Genomic DNA, 21,238 nt, shown 5'->3' with positions numbered 1-21,238 from the left:
TGTCCTGATGTGCTCAGTGTGCGCCCTATAGGAGTTAGACATGTGCACAGTGGCGCTTTGACAGCAAGGACGGCTCTTCCAGTGACCCTTACGACGCACAATCAATCGCCCTTTTTTATTCGTGCTCTTCTTCAGGCATTTCCTTCCCTTTGTTGTTAAAATGCATGGCGTTTGTTAAATGAAAAACATATCATAAACGATCAACAATGCAAAAGTTAAACATGGCAACCTAAAGGGTTAAACACGGCATCAGAACCGCGGAGAGACGCTCTTGCTGGGAACAATAATGTGCACCGGGGCGTGTGATTTCATTAGACCTCAATGCACTGTGTGACGCATCCATTTCATGTATTTCCATCGCATTGCTTATTTTAATGCACTTCATAAACTGATTTATTTTTTTGTATGAGGTGGGGTTAGTCTTGCAGAGACCTGCTTATTAAATTGCATTAAGAAATACTAATGTAATGAATTGGTGAAATTCGTATTTCCACTGAACAATTGTTTTTTTTTAAATGACACCAGGGGGCGATATTACTCTGACTGGACATGGGTGAGGGTGGATTTTGCATTTTAAAGCCATTGAATTTGGAAATCTGAAAAGACCTTGCGTAATTGAAATGTAAAAATGACTGAGATAAATATTTTCACAGATTGCTAAATTCTTTGTATTTTGTTGTATACATTGCATAAGTGTGTTGTGTGTGTGTGTGTGTGTGTTTTGCTACATATCTTTTAACAGGGTAGTTTGTCCTATTTGTCTAAGATACTCTAATCTTAATTACAGTATCGATAGGGTGCCCTTACAAACTCAGCCTCACTTAGCAAGTCTCAACCCGTCAATAACACTTACTTAAACGGGGGATTTTAAAAGATCCCAACTATGCTGAAATGTGAAATATATAGCCTTGTTTTCCACAATTTTAGTATAATTGTTCAGAATATAAAAAGGCGCAAAATGCATTGCATCTGACAGAAATCAGATAATACATCCATAAACAAATAAAAATAACACATCCAGCTATACAAAGGGAAAATACAAAAGCATATTTTATTATTCTCACTCATGCAAATGAAAATTTAAAATTAGATACATTTCTTGGACATTTATTTCTGAACACACTGTAGCGACTGCAATTATTTGCCAAACATAACATTTCCATTCTCCATTTTGTTGGCCCCAGAATTTACCAATATAAAGTGCACTTTCATTTTTGTATAGGAACTAAAAAAGACGTCATCAAAATTCAGTGCGATAAAGCAGTACACTTTTGGTTTGGTGTGTGTATAATGTGTGAATAACATAATCGAGCACATCAAACCAGAGGAGCTTTTCCAGATCAGCAGGGACACACGCACCCGGGGACACAAATGGAAATTGGGCTTCAAGGCATTAAAGACAGAAAACAGGAGACACTTCTTCACACAGAGAGGCATCACAATCTGGAACAAACTCCCCAGCAATGTGGTAGAAGCTGAAAATTTGGGAACATTCAAAAATAGACTGGATAGGATCCTTGGATCACTTAGTTATTAATGGACACCAAACGAGCACGATGGGTCGAATGGCCTCCTCTCGATTGTAAACTTTCTTATGTTCTTATGTTCTTATGTGTATAAAATGCCCTTAGACGTGCGAGCTAAACACATTGTTTGTCCACTGTCAGTTACGACCGCTACAATAACCACATTATTTATTTATTTATTTATTGGTTAATCCAGGACATTATCACAACACTGGGTTTGAATTTTGTGTTTGTGTTTTGTGTGGTTTACAAACATAAACTAGTCCCTTAAAATCAAGGTAGCCTAATGTACTATTCTTATTCTTTCTTTAATCAGTTCTCAACAAAATCAGAAAATATATCATTGATAAGTATTTATTAATCAAAATTAATAATAAAAGAATGTCATTTTTTAAAACACAGTAGTCCATATCAATACATTCAAATACCACAGCATTTATTTTACAGTATGTTACAATAATGTGTCTTTTTATTGTTCAGGAGCCTTAAAAAAAAAAAAAAAAACATAAATTACCACATCATACCCAACACAATTAGTGCCAAATTGAGGTCTCTTCTATATACAGAGGCACCTTTGCAATGTGTTGTGGCTTAGATAAATATTTATGTTGTGTGGTCTCGGTCTCGGTCTCGGTCTCTCTCTCTCTCTCTCTCTCACACTACATGCAGAACTGGTAAGCTCACCGTGTTGACATGCATTTGTGTCACACAGCCATGGGGCAGAAACTTACAGAACTAACCTGTGTTTCGTTACGTAAGCTTATTGTTCTGTTGTACTGCACTGACATTCATCTTTTTAATATTATTATTATTTGTAATAGTATTAATGATAATAATAATAATAATAATAATAATAATAATAATAATAATAATAATAATAATAATAAAACAAAATATTCATAATTCATCGAATGCAAAGGTTAGTCAACTGGATTATCAAGATATGAAAAGGTTAATAACAACGAGTCCTCTATTGTTTAGGCTACAGTTCATGCTTGTGACATGTTAATTAGCAGTTTGCATGTAAGAAAAACAGCCCCCCCCCCATCTTTTCCATTAACATGTCTTATCTTTCAATTTCCCTCTGCTCTCTTCACCTTTCACTTCCTGCCCAACTGCCTAGGGTCCCTTTCATGCTTGTCTCACTCCCACTCCCACTCTCTCCCTCTCTCTCTCTCTCTCTCTCTCTCTCTCTCTCTCTCTCTCTCTCTCTCTCTCTCTCTCTCTCTCTCTCTCTCACACACACACACACACACACACACACACAGAAACTGTCAGGTTCACTTCTCTGTGGCCTGGTGCAGTTACCCTACCTGTTTGTTCAGTCTGGATGACCTCGCCCACAGCCCGGCTAATGATGGTGCCGCCCTCATGCCCTGAGTCTGGTTTCCTGGGAAACCACCGTGCTGTAACATTCCAGCCATAGAAACCCGGCCTAGCAAGAGTACAGGGGGGATTGGAGGCAACACGGCATTCGAATCACCTGTTGAAAAAAGCACAGAATGCAGCTGCAATCCCAAACTGGGACTTTCTCCTGAATGGATGCATTTATTTCTAAAACGAGGGCTTTAAAAAAAAGATTTGGAAAAGGGAACCATTGCCTTTCTTCCTGTTCTGTTTTACATTGGCAGCAAAAACACAATAAACAAACAGCAACGGCAACAAAAACATGTAATCATTCTCATCTTCCCCAACAGCAAATAACAAGCTCCCAGCTCTTGTCTCTATTCACGTAACGCCCGCTTGTGAAGTTTCTACAATAATTAACAGTTTATATCTGACCTTTGGAGTTTCACACTTTGAAACTGCTGCCAGGCTACTGTCCCACTTTCCCTTGGTTATGTTCCTTTGGGTGAATTAGGTATTCCCACTCACACCTGTGCTATACCCCTGTCAGTCTAGCACAAAATACAGTGAACAACTCGGGTTAAAAGGGTAATGGTGGAGAAAGTGTGCAAATAGATGATTGAACAGTAAGGGCAAAAGAAAGAAGGGGCAGATGCAGACCGTGAGAGAGACGGTGGAGTCTGTGTCTTGTTTGTGTGTGTAGCTGTGTGTGGGGAGGGTGGGAGACGGGTGGTGTCTGTGTCTTGTTTATGTGTGTATGTGTATGGGGACGGGGCGGGGGACAGGGCAGGGGGAGAGGATGCTATATTAGGAAAAATACTATTATTCTGCTCTCATAAAGTGGAAAAGACATCAAAAGGAAAGAAAAGTGAGAGTGAGAGAAGGAAGGGGAGAAAGGTAGGGAGTGTGGGTGTGTCCTTCAGTCACGCACCTGCTCCAGGTCTGCACAAGTTTGAGAGAGAGAGAGAGAGAGAGAGAGAGAGTGTGGGAGTGTGGAGTACAGCACTTGTCACTGCAGTCATTCAACTGTCAGCTGCACGGCTTTCCTCTCGGGATACTTCCCCTGGCCCTTCGTCAGGTGAGTCCCAGCTGTAATCTCCACCAGCTAATCCGTGTGATCTGCTTGTCGGCACTGCTTTACAGGGGGCAGCGTCAAAAGAGCCAAATAGGGTCCGAGTTAAAGTAATAGGGAGCGCTGCGCAAAAAAACATTGTCTCCCCACTAACTTCAAATCGGCCAGATCCACAGAAGTGTTGTATACTTTGAATGCATATGTCAATGTATGTATTCATCTATTCCTGGGATTTTAAGAGGGGGCTAGTATAGCTCTTCCAACAGCACACTCCTGTTGCCCTAGAATTAGTGCTCCTCAGCGTTCAGAGTGGATGTCTGAGGGGGAAGACTAAATGCATGGATTTACTTTTCCTTGACACCTCAAACTTGCTGTTCAGACTCGAATTTACATACAGAGTGTTGTTTTCCTGCTTTCTGCTTTTCATATTTATGAACGATACATTGTTCTGTGGATTCTGACTCTAAAAAGCTGTGTTGAATTGTATTTAATTATTGGTCTGCATTCAAGGGGATCAGTATATGCTTTCTCTTGAGCACATTTCAGGTATCTTATGGGGATTTCTACTTTACACCACAACATTGAGTCACTGGTAATACCAGCCTGCAGGATTTTTCACACACAGAAAGGTTATGAATAGCAACAATGGTCTGTGTGTGTACAGCTGTGTAGATTACCAGAACTAGGAACTGTGAAAAGAATCCCTTATCAGGAATTATCACAGTACATTTGCTTTAACACGGTTCCCTGTACATTTTGCACTTGTTTACCTGGTCAAAAATTTGAATGTGTTACAATGAGAATTGCCAGCGGTTTGTTTGTGCCGAGTCAAAGAAAAGTCCGTACAAAGAACGTCTCTACCTGGCGATGAGAGAGCACAATTATACCTGGGGGAGATTTTTAACAAATTGAGGAGGAAAATTAATCCTGGCCTGTCAGAGGGTTGAAATGACTTGTGAAGTGACTGGGTTGTCACTTCATTCTCAGATTTGCTGAGCAACACAACATTTCTCGCATGCGCCGTGCTTTCCTTATCTCTCCCTCGAAACTGACCCGGCTCTAAAACCAAAACCAACTGGTTTCACAGAAAAAAAAAAAAACTTTCTTTCTTTCTCTTGATTTTAATTTACAGCCTTACAGCCCTGATGAAAAAAGGGGAATTAGACAGAAACTCTATTTCAGAAGCTCGAGTGAGAAATGCTTGGTAACAAAAACGGAAAAACGTACTGCAAGTAAACAGAAACAGTATAGGCAGGTGGAGGACATGTGACTTCAAACGAGGAGAATAGGTCAGATACTGTAGAAATGGCAGCTCAAGGGCTAAACAGTCTGTCTTGCTTATAACTGTGATTTATCTGGGATGTGATCAGACTAACCATAACCACATCTGAGGTCACAGATACAGCTGACCTCCCTGAGAACCCAGTTAGCAGGTGCAATAAACAGTATTTTATTGTATTGTATTGCCCCCTTTTGTCTGCCCTCTGTCTCAATCTTATCGGCGGTTCTTCAGCATAGCTGTGCACAGCTTAAACAAACAAAAACTAAACCATACAAATTGACAACAGTAGGGCAACGATCATTCATAACAACAATAGTTAAATGGTTTGATTTTCCAACAGCACGTTTTTAAACCAAATACTGGAAACAAAGGCGGTTGTACAGGAGTCTAGAGTAATTACATTACATGCAAAGCGAGATCTGGGAATAGCCAATGTTTACACAAGTTTTAACAAAACAACAAGATAATAATATTAATATCACAAAGAACAAAGTATTTCTCTCACAGGATACATAGATCTGTAATGGGAATGCATGGAAATATTTCTCTATGGACAGTATAAACACAGCATACGTGTCACAGTCAGTGTAACTAAGAAAAACAAATCTGTCTTCTATTTCAGACATAAAACTGTAACATACATGTACTGTTATTAAAGTGTTTGCACGCCTACATTGATGTTTTCATTGGAAGAAATTGCCAGCCGATTGACACAGGCAGGGGCAAAGATGCTACAGATGTTAATGTGAAATTGCTAAAAATCCACGTAGGCATTTTAATTATATTATTATTATTTCTTTGTTTATTCAGTGTTTGTTTATTTGTTTATTAGCAGACATCTTTAACCAGGGTGACTTTTCACAAGAAACATTTAACAGCTTTACAGAGTGCAGTAAAATACAATCAGTACAACATACAATATACAAAAAGCACGCATCCTAGTACAAGTGAGCAATTAAAAAATGCACTGCGTCCCAAAAATCTGCAGATTACACTGCGGTGAGATTTCAGGCCCCACAGGTTCAAATTCAAAAGAGATGACATTACTGACATTAGTTAGTGTTGTCATTTATGATTCCCCACGTATCCTGTCCATTTCACACACACATATATATATATATATATATTTTTTTTTTTGTCATTATTATTTCCATTTGTATCTGGATTGGTACCGGATTTCAAAAGTTGTTGTGTGTTTCTCTTTAATCCCTCCCTATCTCTTTCAATCTCTCTAACAACAACAAAAAGAAAACACATTTTCGCAAATTAACAGTTTAATTGTTTGTTGTTGTTTTAACTCTGACCAGTATAGTACTGTCATGACTCTGTGTTATTCTCTTTTGTTGTTCTACTGACACATTTATCTGCAGGGGTGTCCATTCTTTGGCATTAGAACATTTCCCAAACACCAGGATTGATAGTTGTTATTTTTGTGGTTGTTGTCTCTGCAGATCCGAATTGACTCACAGCAATACTTCTCAACACAGCAAATAGATTTGACCTCATAGCAGAAAAGTGTCCAGTACTTGTGTGCAGTCATCTCACGGCGGTCGTCCACTCTGTGTTTCAGGATGGCAGCAGCGCAGGACAGAAGAAACCCGCATCTGTGTTTCAGGACAGTGCTGGGGGTGCTTTTCGCCGTCTACCTGAGCACAGGTAAGCTCAGACGCTAAACTCCCTAGGGTTCGTTGTAGCTGTGGGCAGGTAGAGTATGAATGCATCCCAGATACCCTCCTGCTGAGAAGGAGAGCTGTTTGGTTCCTTCAGGCTTTGGCCCATCTGTTAACAACCTACGCATCCAAGGTCCTCAAGCTATTTCTCATAGGATCCTAATGAATTACCGTTCCCCAAACCGCATGAGTAATTCGTTCTCTACACCTACTTTACCAGCATAGATAATAGGGCCTAGTCTGTTTATTTTTGTTATTCTGCTGCTGGTGCATATGACTCGGAGCCAACATGCAGATGTGTTTGCGAGAAAACTTTACACTTATCGGTGAGTGGTCATGTTGACCTGCCAGGGCCGTTTGTCTACATGTGTGTGATCCAAAAGATTCCTCCGTTACTGCAGCACTATTCTCAGTTCTGAGTCTGTGGCAGTGACTGACATTTTATCAGTATATGCTAGACTTCAAATCGTTCGTTTCTGTTTTGTTCTTCCTAGGACGTAACAGCCGAAGTTGGAGTTGGTGACAGTTTGAAAAGTTTTCATGTTTTCAAATGTAAGACAGGGATGGTTGAAACAAAGGCACAGACTTACCTTAAACAACTTACATTCCTACAGTACTACTGTTTGGATAAACCAGACTGCTGAGGATCCAGGGTGTGTTTCTTTCAAAGATGTTTTCTCCTCCTCACCCAAAACCAAAACCAAACAAACCACATACATATACATTCCAATGATAACTGTCACATTCAAAAGAATAGAATAACATCTGACATTGTTTGAAGTATCAGTAACGCAATATCAATCAATACATAAATCATATAAATGTAAAAAAAATGAAATGGTGTTGTATTTTTTTACGCAATTTTTTATGTCGTTTCAGAGAGAACTAATCCACAGGTTTGAACCTTTATATTTATTAGACTTTTCTATTAGCCATCTCGTTAGTCTTTTAATTGCTATGATTCAGACTGATCCCTCAGTCCTACACCGCCCTCTCTCAAATTATTGATTAAATAATCCTTGCTTGTTTAAGGCATCGTGGTTGTGTTTGTTTAGTATACTGCGGTCTCTTGTGTAATTGCATGTGACATTTTTACAGAAGAAAAAACACAAAACACACAAGCTTTCTTCCCAGATTTTGGATGTAAGAACAGAAATGTCAAACACAAAACCGAGTTAACAAGAAGATTAAAAAAGAAAAAGATTGAAGAGGGACAGCACAATTAAAACAATCGCAGCCAGCGTGAAACACCCTGCCTTAAGGCCTGGGGCCTCACAGCTGTCAGGCGACGAGCGAGCGGACAAACCGACGCACAGAGAGTGGGAGAGAGGTAGTCACACAGAGTGACAGCTGAAGAGAGGGTGTGACTGAGACACAGACAGCGTGACTCAGAGGGAGAGACGGCGGGAGTGGGCGTGTGGCTGCAGATGACAACCATGCATAGAATGACAGGACTTTTAGGTGCCGCTCCAGAGGGCTTGTGAAGGAAGGGAGCGGGGGTGTTCGTGTACGTCTTGAGGCCCCTTGTAATGGAGAAGTACAGATCAGTGAGCTTCAGTACACTATGGGTGAAGATACAGGATACTAGAGCATAGTCACACTGTTTATGTGTTCTTCCTTATCGTACGGGTTCTGTGTGGGGGCCTGTGATCGTGAGATGAACAAGGTGTGACTCTGAAACCACAACAATGCCCAAATTATTAATTGATTGATTGACTGATTGATTGATTGATTTATTCAGGTATAAACCAATGGGACCACTGCATCAGAGGTGCAGGGACAAATAATGTAATGAAATGTAGGTCTCTTTTGATCAAATTATTTATTTATAATAATATAAGACAGGTAAAAAGAAAATTAAAGCAGCATAAACAGTGCAGGTGAGATTGGAAAAGCAAAACAGCTTATATTAAAACAACACCCCAAAGAACAAATACACAGTATATATTATTAATAATAATAATAATAATAATAATAATAATATTAAGAAGAAGAAGAAGAAGAAGAAGAAGAAGAAGAAGAAGAAGAAAACAGACAAAAGGCTAATACACACATAATATCTACACACTTGAAATTTTTAAGGGATGAGGGTGTTTTGACAATATGAAAATGATTGTCACGCTGTTGGCTTAAAGATACGCCCATATATACCCATATAGACCCATAAAGACATACCCATATTCACCAATATAGAAAAGTGTGTGTGTTGTTGTGGTGGGGTGGGGGATTCCCTCCTAGCTCATCCTCATTTAACCCCCCTGCCAAGGTTTCAGCTTAAAGAAGCTGTTTGTGTGTGTGTGTGTGTGTGTGTGCGTGTGCGTGTGTGTGTGCGTATGGGTGTGTGTGCGCGTGTGTGTGTGTGTGTGTGTGTGTGTGTGTGCGTGTGTGCGTGCGTGTGTGCGCGTGCGTGTGTGCGTGCGTGTGCGTGTGTGTGTGTGCGTGTGGTTACTGCATGACTTGAAGAAACTCACATTGTGTACAAGAGTATACAGGCTCAGCAGCATATATTAGCTGAAACCCATTGTACTGTAAATTGATCTTATTGTCAAAATGCATCGAGAAATGGTAAGGAGACCGAGCACAGTTGTTACCTGCAGTATTGTTCTGGGTATAGAGGATATCATTATGGATTCCGGTAGATATTAGAATTCCAGCTGTATTCCAGAGCAAAGGCCATTCATGTAATGAAGCACACCTACAGCTCAATGCAGTTCAGTGCGTTTTCCTTCACATTATAAATGTCAGAAAGGTTGACATTTACAGACACTGCTTTTAAGATTTATAGCAGAGGATGGATGTGCTGGTAAAGTTAAAAGATTTTTCCAAAGTTGGTAAAAGTCGAACTCATGAGTTAGACCCACAGTTTGAATATGATTTCTTACATTTATTTAAATTAAGATCATTTAAAATATAGGCATATCACTTTACACTCAGCCCCATTTTCACCTGGCTGGAACTTCTTAGACCCGCAAGTGTTTAATATGGACTTTATAAGCAGTACAGGCATGTGACACCTATCAAATGAAAATAGACAACCTGTACTATAATATTCTACATAGATGATCCTGATTAGACAACCTATATTACACTACTACTTCACAAAAAGCATGTGGGACCACTCAAATTAAAGCATAGAAACTACAGAATCAGTTTCTGCATTGTTGATCATGATTAGGCACACTATATTACAACACTACCACCTTTTTTCCCAAGAATAATAGAATAATTATGAATTATGACATTTTTGGATTTTATGAAAAGATATTCAATGTAAACTTACTATTTTTTTACAATTGTCCCTTAAAGTACTAGTCAAAATACAACTTATACACATATGTACTGGCATGGCTCATTATTAAATCGCTTGCCAACTTCAGGCCCATAACCGGTATAGCAACCAAACAGATGTTAAACAATTCAGGAAGAAAGGGCAACGCAGCTAAATCTGCCACCACCTCCCTCTCTGAATTCCTCTCAGCCACGGAAACCTCTGTATCTGCCAAACATTCACCCGTGCCTGTGTAAGGGGAAACCGAACCGCAACTCTGAGCGGTGGACACAGTCCGGTACTCAGGGTTGGTTAATCGTTCCTCTGTGATTCAATCTACTTTTGTCGGCACTTGAGAATAAGCAGGAGTGTTTGTGCAATAAGGGAAATATTGCCGATAAATGTATAAATAACTGTTGGGCCCCTAGAAAATACGTATTTAAGAAATCATAGTTGTGAGACATCTTGTCTGGCTCTCTCCGTCTGGCCCTTCGGAGAGAAAATCCAGCACCCCCAGCTGTGGCTTCTGTTCTCTCCTCAGGGACCAGTGAATCTCTTTATGAAAGAGGAGTTCCTGCGAGTCAACGTCAAGAGTAACATTGCTGTAGCACAAAAGCACTTCCTGACTCTTTCTGCATTGGTTCCTCCGTGCCTTTAGGTGTCACTGTGGCAATGCAGATCACTTCCTATGGTCCTCAGACCATTCAGAAGGCGCAGGGGGAGCAGGTGACGCTGGGATGCACGTACACCCCCGCCGCCTCAGATGTGGGACCGATGGATATTGAATGGTTCAGCCTCAGCCCGGACATGACCCAGAAAGACACTCTGGTGAGACACAGCCTGGAGTCAGAGCAGGACTTTCCCTTAGGATAGATGTTGGGGGTTGGAGTCGTATGAGGAGGCCAAATCTTCAAATGAATCTGAAGTTTTCTTTTCAATATCACTAATATTTTTTTCTGAAACATCTTGTTAAAATATATATGTGAAGAACAACTCGTTTTAACGTTTTAACAATGGCGTTTGTGATGGGAGGGACCTTGCGCGTAAGGAATGGGTTGAATGGTTCCTCTACCTCTCTTTGGCAGATCTTATCCTACATTGAGGGCCAGAACTCCAATTACACCATCCCAAGTCTGGCGAACAGGCTGGTCTTCACGGCCAGGGACCCCAGCCAAGGCGATGCATCCATCACCCTGTCAAACTTGGGGGCCTCGGACACCGGCACCTACCAGTGCAAAGTGAAGAAGGGTCTCGGCAATGACATGCGCAAAATCACGCTGGTGGTGATGGGTGAGAAACAGCAGTCTGCCCCACGCATGCATACATTACACTGACACTGGAGAGACACTGAGTTGTCAGGGTCTGCTACCCACCTCCTCAGACTCAGGTCTCTTTTGTACTGCACTGTACTAATTGTACTGATACGATATATATATAGTATATTATATATATATATATATATATATATATATATATATACACTCACCTAAAGGATTATTAGGAACACCTGTTCAATTTCTCATTAATGCAATTATCTAACCAACCAATCACATGGCAGTTGGTCTGCTCAGTTACTAGGATTTTCACGCACAACCATTTCTAGGGTTTACAAAGAATGGTGTTAAAAGGGAAAAACATCCAGTATGCGGCAGTCCTGTGGGCGAAAATGCCTTGTTGATGCTAGAGGTCAGAGGAGAATGGGCCGACTGATTCAAGCTGATAGAAGAGCAACTTTGACTGAAATAACCACTCGTTACAACCGAGGTATGCAGCAAAGCATTTGTGAAGCCACAACACGTACAACCTTGAGGCGGATGGGCTACAACAGCAGAAGACCCCACCGGGTACCACTCATCTCCACTACAAATAGGAAAAAGAGGCTACAATTTGCACAAGCTCACCAAAATTGGACAGTTGAAGACTGGAAAAATGTTGCCTGGTCTGATGAGTCTCGATTTCTGTTGAGACATTCAGATGGTAGAGTCAGAATTTGGCGTAAACAGAATGAGAACATGGATCCATCATGCCTTGTTACCACTGTGCAGGCTGGTGGTGGTGGTGTAATGGTGTGGGGGATGTTTTCTTGGCACACTTTAGGCCCCTTAGTGCCAATTGGGCATCATTTAAATGCCACAGCCGACCTGAGCATTGTTTGTGACCATGTCCATCCCTTTATGACCACCATGTACCCATCCTCTGATGGCTACTTCCAGCAGGATAATGCACCATGTCACAAAGGTCGAATCATTTCAAATTGGTTTCTTGAACATGACAATGAGTTCACTGTACTAAACTGGCCCCCACAGTCACCAGATCTCAACCCAATAGAGCATCTTTGGGATGTGGTGGAACGGGAGCTTCGTGCCCTGGATGTGCATCCCACAAATCTCCATCAACTGCAAGATGCTATCCTATCAATATGGGCCAACATTTCTAAAGAATGCTTTCAGCACCTTGTTGAATCAATGCCACGTAGAATTAAGGCAGTTCTGAAGGCGAAAGGGGGTCAAACACAGTATTAGTATGGTGTTCCTAATAATCCTTTAGGTGAGTGTATATATATATATATATATATATATATATGTATTATACATACAATTTTGTTTCCTTCTCTCATTGTCTTTCTTTCCAGCTTTACTGTTCTAATGTATTTTTGTAAGTCCCTACCTCTCTTCACATCGAGATATATTCCAATATGTGTACAGGTTCCTCTCCAGATAGTGACTCACAAGAAAATGTATTGACGTAGGTGTAGGGTCAATACCATACTTACAACTGGAAGGGTTGCCAAACAACCTTGCCTTTTATTATACATACATCTCTTTCATTCCAGCTCCCCCTCTCTCTTCCTCCATTCTAGTTTCCACTGCTCTCACATTGCTGCTGTCTTCCCTTTTTGTAACCACCTCTCTCTCTCTCTCTCTCTCTCTCTCTCTCTCTCTCTCTCCCTCTCTCTCTTTCACATCAGCACCCCCTTCCATGCCCAAGTGCTGGGTTGAGGGTAAGGAGGAGGAGGGGGCGCCCGTCTCAATGCGCTGCAAGTCTTACTATGGCTCCACCCCTCTCAGCTACAGCTGGTTCAGGGAGAGCGGGGGGAGTATTCCCCCTGTTGCTGTACAAAGTAAGTACCACGACAGGATGCCTCAGAACAATTACAGTTCCCAGGTTCCTATTTACGGCACCTTAGAAGACATGTGTCCACTTTCTGCATTCCACCATATAATACACATGTGCTTGCCTGTGATATGTTAACCTTTTTTCTTCAATTATGTATTTATTTTTATTCCTGCCTAACTTGTTCCCCACTCCAAAAAGATATCATCATTCATTTTGTTCCCAAGAGTGATTGTGTTTCTTGGCTTTGGGTTGGGGCACCCAAAAATGGGTGTTGCTGTTAAAAAAATGACACAGTCGATTCTTGGTCTTCCTAAGGAACACCTTGTCATATCTGATCTGTAACCATATGTACAGATAAACCTTTAGTGCACTAATCCACATAAAAATAGTATCATTAAACAAACACACACTCAGAGCTTCACTGGGGGTCAAGAACGTAACCATTAACCCAGATTGAGTCCTATTTCCTCTCCTTCTCAGATCCTCAGACCGGCGAGATGCTGATCAAGAATCACTCGCAGAGTTACGTGGGCAACTATCGCTGTGAGGCCTCGAATGCGGTGGGCAAGCAGCAGTGCATCTACACACTGCGGGCCTACACACGTGAGTGTGCATCCCCACCTATCCCCCTCTCCTGGTCCCACAGAGCCACATGGAACAGATTGTGAAACAAGAACATTCCCCAGTGACTGGAGGCCTGGAAATTGTGGCAATGTATAGTGATTAAGTCAATAACTGCTCACTATGTGCTTTGGTGAAACAACAACCCCTTACTGTGGCTCTCCAGGACCCACGGGGATTATCACTGTCTCTGTGACACATTTCTTCCACAAAATAAATGTCCCTTTTTTGAGAAAATGGGAAACCACACTCACTCACCTAAATGTGTTAGAAGCCTGATTAAATGTGTAAGTGGCTTAAAGGACTTACACATAAGCAGACTGAATAATACATGTGACAGTTTTCAGCGTTCCCACGTCAAGGAGTTACAACAGCTGTTAGCTTAATATCACAGTAAATCTTGTATTAAATATGTGCATCCCTAAGGAAAAAGGTTGATTTTGAAAAGTTAAACATGGTTTTAAACAGTAATACAATGAATAATGTAGTGTGTGTAAAATACTCTCTCTCTCTCTCCCCAGCTGTCAACAGAGCTGGAATGATTGCAGGTGCTGTGATTGGTGCTCTGCTCCTGTTGCTCCTCCTCCTGCTGCTCATCTGGCTCCTGATTTGCTGCTGCAACAAACGGCGCTACCAAAAGGAAATGGCGAATGAGATTAGGTATGTGGGATGGAGGCCAAAGGGGGAAATAAACTGATAGACAATGACTGTGTAGGTGCTTTTCCTGGAATTATATTACCAGGACCTTGCCCTTCTATTAACCTTTAGCATCTCTGTCATGTTGTTTTCACGAATCACAGTCGCACAGCAAAATCATTTTGGAAACAGCACAAGGGACAACAGAAGATACTGAATCACTGTCTCTAATTGTAAAGAGTTACGAAATCCACAATGCATTACTAGAGTGTAAACTTTACAAAAGGGTTTTGCAGCAAGAGGTTTACAACATCAGTTAGGACAGTAATGTGGCTGTGCAGAATGTAAAATTCCAGGATTGGGGTCCAGGAAAATCACATTTTGACCCAGAAGGATAGAAAAACATGAAACATAAATAATATCAAGGTGATGCCTGAGCGGTTTGGCTGTTTAATCAACCATTGTAACCCTCTTCGCACACCAGGGAGGACGCCCCACCCCCTGCGAGCCGCCCCGTCACGCCCAACTCCAGCTTCCGCTCCGTCCTCGGGTACCGCTCGCACGCCGGCCTCAACTACAACTTCGTGGGCGGCCGGCATTCGCGGCCCGGGTCCTCCGTCCGCAGCAGCATCTACACAGAGAAGAAGGGCCAAATGGCACGGCAACCGTCCTCTTACAGCCAGCCCAGCGTGGTCAGCGGGGTCCCCTCCGCAAAGTACTCCAGCAAGTACGGGTACCCGGTATGAGCGCAGCCGACTGCCAACTCTGGTGGGTGGGGGACGTGGGGGGGAGAGGTGACACAGGAATTACAATGCTGTACGTGTAAAGCTAACCCCTTACCGGTGATGGAGAACTACAGGCTACTAATTGGAGTGGGATGACAGGACTGGACTGGACTGGATGGTGCAATATTCCTTTTCTGCTGTTTGGGAAGACATAAAAATAGAAAGTTCAAATGCCATCAGATTGCTGTTTACAGAAGAGAGTGGAGAGAACATGTTTGTGTCTGAGGAGATCTAATTTCCATATTTGTATATATGTATATATCAATATATTTGTGCACTTATCTACTGTTTTCTATACTATATATTCGCATTTGTGTTCACATACACTATATTACCAAAAGTATTGGGACCACCAAATCAAATTGGCAATCCATTTAAGAGTTTGTAGGTGGGAAAGTGTGTATATCCTCCACTCAGGGCCGTGAGAAAAAGGCACCACCATTATATTCACCCAGTCTGACCTCAACATACAATCCCACCAATGCTGGCAGAAACTGTGTTATATAAACATGCCAAAGCATAGTGGTTATCAGGGAGCCCTTCGTATAAACCTCAGGCTCTCCACAGCACCGCACAGAGGGGCTGCTTGTGCGAATACTGCTGGTAATATAGTGTATCTGAAAGAGATATTTACAAGGACTGGAGTCCCTTCTATAAGCATTCTATTAGAAACAACATGTCAAACTGAAGCAACAGACAGCACATGTTTGTACACTTCACAGTGAATTGATTGGAACCCTAATTACCAAGAAGGAGGGTTAGTTCAACTTAATTCAATCATGTTGACTGTGTTGTATATCGTATTCTCTCCGTGTCAAGCAATCTGATGTCTTTGTGTTAAAAGGCATTCATAATGTTTCTCATCACGTCAAAGTGAGCTTTCATACGCTGGTGTGTCTGCTGCAGTTTTTTCATTTCCAGTTCACTGAGCACTAGGCATTATTAAATATCTGCTGCCCCCTACAGAAATGAAAAAGTACTGTACATTTAACACACTCTGTTTTGTATTGGCCGGGGATTCAAATTCATCTGCTGCTGAAAAACCTAATAATGACCTCCAGGTGTCAGACTAGAATAAACAAAAAATCTAGAAAAATGTAATGAATAAAATAATGTATACTGTCTCAGGAGAAATACTTGTGTAAATGTAATTCAACCTTGAAAACAAATTGATGAAACTCTTAATATGTATGGATCAAGTATCAAGAGAAATATATAAAAATGGTACCTTCTCATTCATTTGTGTACGGGTAGGAAAAGTGCTGTTTGTTTTAATAAGAGTTTGGTTCTATTGTTCAAGCTGCAAACCTCAGGTCACACAGTATAATCTAGAGTCAGCAGCAGACATTGCCTGTGCATTTTATTTTAGTCCCTGGCAACCTGATTATTGTGTACTTTTATATATTTTTCTATTATAATGTCTAAAAGGAAATCCTTGTAGTTTAGATGTTAACACTGTAACACTGTAAGTACCACGATGATGTAAACTGGGATGACATATATGCATTTGTATAACTGTATTGTGTACATAATTTATTATTTTTGTTCGCTGTTAAATGCTCTATACTTTTTAAAATATGTTTTATCTATATTTGAATAGTAAAAAATTCAATTATTGTCTTAATCATGCCTCCATTCTATTACTATATACTGCATATGCCATTATATATATTTCATCATAAGCCAGTATTGATCCACTGCTGGATGAAGGCCTCCCCAAGACATTTCCTCTTGCTTTGATCTACAGCCTCTCTTTTCAGCCTCATGCCTGGATATCTTCCCATCTTTTATGTGGTCGTGTTTTGGGTCTTTTTTCATCTCTTGGGATCCATTCAGTATCTTCCTTTGTCCATCTTTGATCTGTTCTTCTTCAATGTTGTCCGGCCCATTGCCATTTTAACATTTCCACTTTTTGATATACGTATACACTCTCACAGCAATCGAGTGTTATTGTCTGTTTGGCTTTTGGCCATGATGACTGGGGTAGCATACTGACAAAAACAGCCTAAGATTGCCATGAATCATACAGTGGAGAGAGATACAGGATGAGGTGCTGAAATATGAAGCCTGGTAAAGTAGAAATGAAACCAAGATGTACACGAGCTGCGCGAACGCTCCTTCCTGACCTGTACTGCTCTGACACACCACACCGAGACACCAAGAGCTGCTGCTATTTTGAAACATGCAGCCCAGCCGAGCAGAACTACCTAGATCAGTTATTGTGGTGGGACGGGGCGATTGCACATCAACTATTTCAAGAATCCAGACAGTGTGCAGGAATGCATGTACATGCACGAAAATAACACCAACTCTTACTGTGGTGATTAACAACATGTCTGTACTGCAGAGGCTTAATTGGGTTTGTGCTGCTGTTTTACTGCTTTCTACTTCGCTTGTTTTATTTAGAATAATACATATTTAAAAAAATACAAAGACAAATATATTACCAATATATTGTTTACATCAACTCCCATCCTTTACATGCCTGCTGGCATTTCAGAATAGCCATTGGGTGTCTCTTTAAATAATATAAAAACATTACATGTGTGGATAACGCATATCTTTATCTATCTATCTATCTATCTATCTATCTATCTATCTATCTATGTATGTATGTATGTATGTATGTATGTATGTATGTATGTATGTATCTATCTATATCAGTGTTCTGCAACATCTTTTTCACACAGGCACGGATTTGGCCTTATCAATGCACAATGGGCATTACACTCATTAAATTTACAGTAAAGAGCGATATGGCGAACTTTGTTTGCAATATTGGCCCTTTGTAAACATTATTATGTTAGTATTAGGTTATATTGAGAACCCAAACTGATCATACATCTGATGCGCCACTACTGATTAAATTAGAAAATAGCACTGCATTTGTATTGTGATGGCACCCGTGTCTTAGTTTTTTCAAAAGGTGCTGGTAATTGGGTTTAATTGATGTAGTGGCAGACATCATTTCCCAGATGATTGCTATGGTTGTTTTTAACAAAGTTCATCACCAAATATGAGCTTATAAACATATCTTATAAAATAAAGAGGATCTTTGAAACACCTGTATTTTTCTTTTGGTAACTGCAACCAAAGTCTGTTCTTTTGCTGGATATCTGTTCCACAGGGAGTTCATTCAGATACTCTATCAGCTTGATTTCTGACACTACACTGCATGTTTGTGTTTGCTACTCTTTTTTTTTATTTTTCAGTGCATTATCAGAATTTAAAATAAATGTTTTCGAGAATTTAAAGCTTTTTTTGGTGCTTTTTCCCTGAAGAACTTTAGTTTATTTAAAATTTAGATGAAGGAACGTGGGCACAGCAGTGCTCTCATTTGTTCCTCATTAAGAACAAAGACTGGTTGTGTGGAGTAGTCAGTCAGTAGTCAGGGCTGTGGACTCCTGAGTTGAGAATTGTACTGCTATTGTACCCGTGTGCAATGTACAAGGCATTTACAAGGTACCATATACCTAGAATGCTCCAGTAAAAACCCAGATGCACACCGATCAGCCATAACATTATGACCACCTGCCTAATATTGTGTAGGTCCCCCTTTTGCTGCCAAAACAGCCCTGACCCGTCGAGGCATGGACTCCACTAGACCTCTGAAGATGTGCTGTGGTATCTGGCACCAAGACGTTAGCAGCAGATCCTTTAAGTCCTGTAAGTTGCGAGGTGGGGTCTCCGTGGATCGGACTTGTTTGTCCAGCACATCCCACAGATGCTCGATTGGATTGAGATCTGGGGAGTTTGGAGTCCAAGTCAATACCTTGAACTCGTGATTCATCAACCAGGCCACGTTCTTCCATTGCTCCGTGGTCCAGTTCTGATGCTCACGTGCCCATTGTAGACGCTTTCGGCAGTGGACAGGGGTCAGCATGGGCACCCTGACTGGTCTGCGGCTACGCAGCCCCATACGCAACAAACTGCGATGCTCTGTGTGTTCTGACACCTTTCTATCAGAACCAGCATTCACTTTTTCAGCAATTTGAGGACAAAATGTTCACTTGCTGCTTAATATATCCCACCCACTGACAGGTGCCATGATAATGAGATTATCAGTGTTATTCACTTCACCTGTCAGTGGTCATAATGTTATGGCTGATCGGTGTAAATGGGTAATTGTATGTCAATATGTGATATATGACAAGTTGCTCTCGATACAGGTGTCTGCTAAGAAATATACCATTAATAATTGTGACTGAAAATTAGATTTTGAAAATGGCACAGGTCATTTTGGAAACAGTATTTGTTGTTTTGTTTCCCACAGGGTACAGGGATAGCCTCACCCTATGTAGTGAGGATCCAGGGGCCAGGGCCACTTGTAGTGATAGCAAGAGCTGCATGCAGAGCGAGGATTTGTTTGGAGTGTCTGTGTATTTTGTATTTAAGTTTTTTTGTTGTTGAATTGAAATAAAAAAACATAAGCTATTCAATCATTAAAGACACAAGAAATCATGACTCAAAGAAATCCCAGAAATAGAGTTAGTTTAGTTTATTGCCTGTGTGACACAAAAAAAGTATGAATCACACTATCAGAACAAACATGTACCACACAGACCTCACACACAAGGCCCTCACCCTGCCCTCTCTGCACATCGGGCCCTTTAGCCTCCTTTTTCCAGAGATTAGTGACATTGAGCATGGTATTCTTCATCTTCCAACCGCAAGGAAACTGTGCAGTTTACAACAGCAGTTACAGTTTACAGAGCTACAAAATCAACACAGCAAAGAGAGCAAGGAGGCTTTGCCTGGAAGAGCCTGTCTTTTGAGCAGAATCAAGCACACAACATTTAGTACAACGTAGGAAGAGTGTCAAGAGTTTAAATTAGGCATAGTCAATGTAATAAAACAGCAAGGGAAGAGGGGAAGCCTTGCTCCTTTGGCCACCCTTTCACCTTTTCTTCTCAGGGTGTTCGTCAGCCAGTCAAGCATACCAGCTGGAGATTTATCATTGTGGAGATCGATTCCCTGTAGAAATGGAAGCTTCTACCGATCCCAGCCCAGGATCACGGCCACTCATGTACTCCGCATTATTGTAGATGTGCAGATTGTCTTCTTCTTTGGACTGATGCAGTGTCACATTGTCGTAATGCCTATTAATCCCAGTCTCCTGGTGTTCCTGCAGAACACAAGAGAGTCATTGCACCGATATATCTTATAAATAACTGCTTATTTTCCTAAACAAAACCTAATCAACAGCGGACTGGTTACAGGTCAGTGAAGCTGGTTAATCGAGTGTTGTTGTAAATTATTCTGTGTAGAGCAATTCTGAATCTTCTGAATGTCATGTATAGGAATATTTTATTAATTCAACATGTCTGACAGACGCTGTAATATTTTTGAATAGATTACAGGTTATTAATTGAAGTTTTAAGTTTTACTTCCATTTAAAATTAGCCAAAACCATTGTATTTTCGATAAATATGTCATTTTTTGCTAAAAATGTGATACCTTGGATCTCATATATCGCTCTTCCACTGTCTCACCATCTGGACTGACATTCACATCTGGTGGAAACAAAATGAAGAACAGATACTAATGATTACTCTGGGAAACAGGTCAATCTGGAAAACAAATGAATTCTCTGAAATTCTCTCAGAGACCTTGCTTACCTGCTGTTGGAGGCTGCGCCACAAACTACTTAAGGTGGTTATGGCTGGTTCATGTGGTATAATTTTGGCTTATGTTTGAATACAAATTAAACAATCATCAACACAACACATAGCGGTCCAAAGCGGAAAGTTATCAGTTTATACAGTATGAAACATTCTGTAAAATTGAAATGCAGCCATAACCACTTTGCAGGCAGGATTGAGTAGCATATACACACAGACAAAGTGTCCGCCTGGTCTCTATATACTTACAGTCATGGTCCTCTGAACAGCTGGAGTCTGGGTCCTCGTTTCTG

General features: G+C 40.9%; 1 protein-coding gene and 1 long non-coding RNA gene across 3 annotated transcripts; one reads left to right on the top strand and one right to left on the bottom strand.

Annotated features, from left to right (window-relative positions):
* The first annotated feature begins 3,826 nt into the window (after positions 1-3,826).
* Positions 3,827-16,948, top strand: vsig8b (V-set and immunoglobulin domain containing 8b). Of its 2 annotated transcripts, none has more exons than XM_066714201.1 (8): positions 3,827-3,951; positions 6,679-6,883; positions 10,824-10,993; positions 11,251-11,455; positions 13,134-13,286; positions 13,763-13,885; positions 14,425-14,563; positions 15,024-16,948. In XM_066714201.1, the coding sequence occupies exons 2-8, from the start codon at positions 6,799-6,801 to the stop codon at positions 15,283-15,285; spliced, it is 1,137 nt and encodes a 378-aa protein (XP_066570298.1). In that variant the 5' UTR covers positions 3,827-3,951; positions 6,679-6,798; the 3' UTR covers positions 15,286-16,948. The 2 variants fall into 2 exon arrangements, with proteins under 2 accessions (XP_066570298.1, XP_066570299.1); XM_066714202.1 differs by having other exon boundaries at positions 3,828-3,951; positions 6,798-6,883.
* A 2,889-nt stretch (positions 16,949-19,837) lies between these two features.
* Positions 19,838-21,238, bottom strand: LOC136758291 (uncharacterized). The gene is made up of 3 exons (XR_010819950.1): positions 21,195-21,238; positions 20,782-20,837; positions 19,838-20,449 (listed from the first exon to the last, which is right to left on the bottom strand). It is a non-coding gene; the product is annotated as an uncharacterized LOC136758291 (long non-coding RNA).

This window comes from Amia ocellicauda, chromosome 9 (genome assembly GCF_036373705.1).
Source record: "Amia ocellicauda isolate fAmiCal2 chromosome 9, fAmiCal2.hap1, whole genome shotgun sequence".
Taxonomy (NCBI): domain Eukaryota; kingdom Metazoa; phylum Chordata; class Actinopteri; order Amiiformes; family Amiidae; genus Amia; species Amia ocellicauda.
This window is presented reverse-complemented; position numbering and strand designations above follow the sequence as displayed.

Excerpts from the sequence above, each read along its gene's own strand:
- vsig8b (XM_066714201.1), top strand. The coding sequence starts at position 6,799 with ATGGCAGCAGCGCAGGACAGAAGAAACCCGCATCTGTGTTTCAGGACA. Across the intron at positions 13,287-13,762 it reads TCCCCCTGTTGCTGTACAAA|ATCCTCAGACCGGCGAGATG; the intron begins GTAAGTACCACG and ends TCTCCTTCTCAG. Across the intron at positions 13,886-14,424 it reads CACACTGCGGGCCTACACAC|CTGTCAACAGAGCTGGAATG; the intron begins GTGAGTGTGCAT and ends CTCTCTCCCCAG.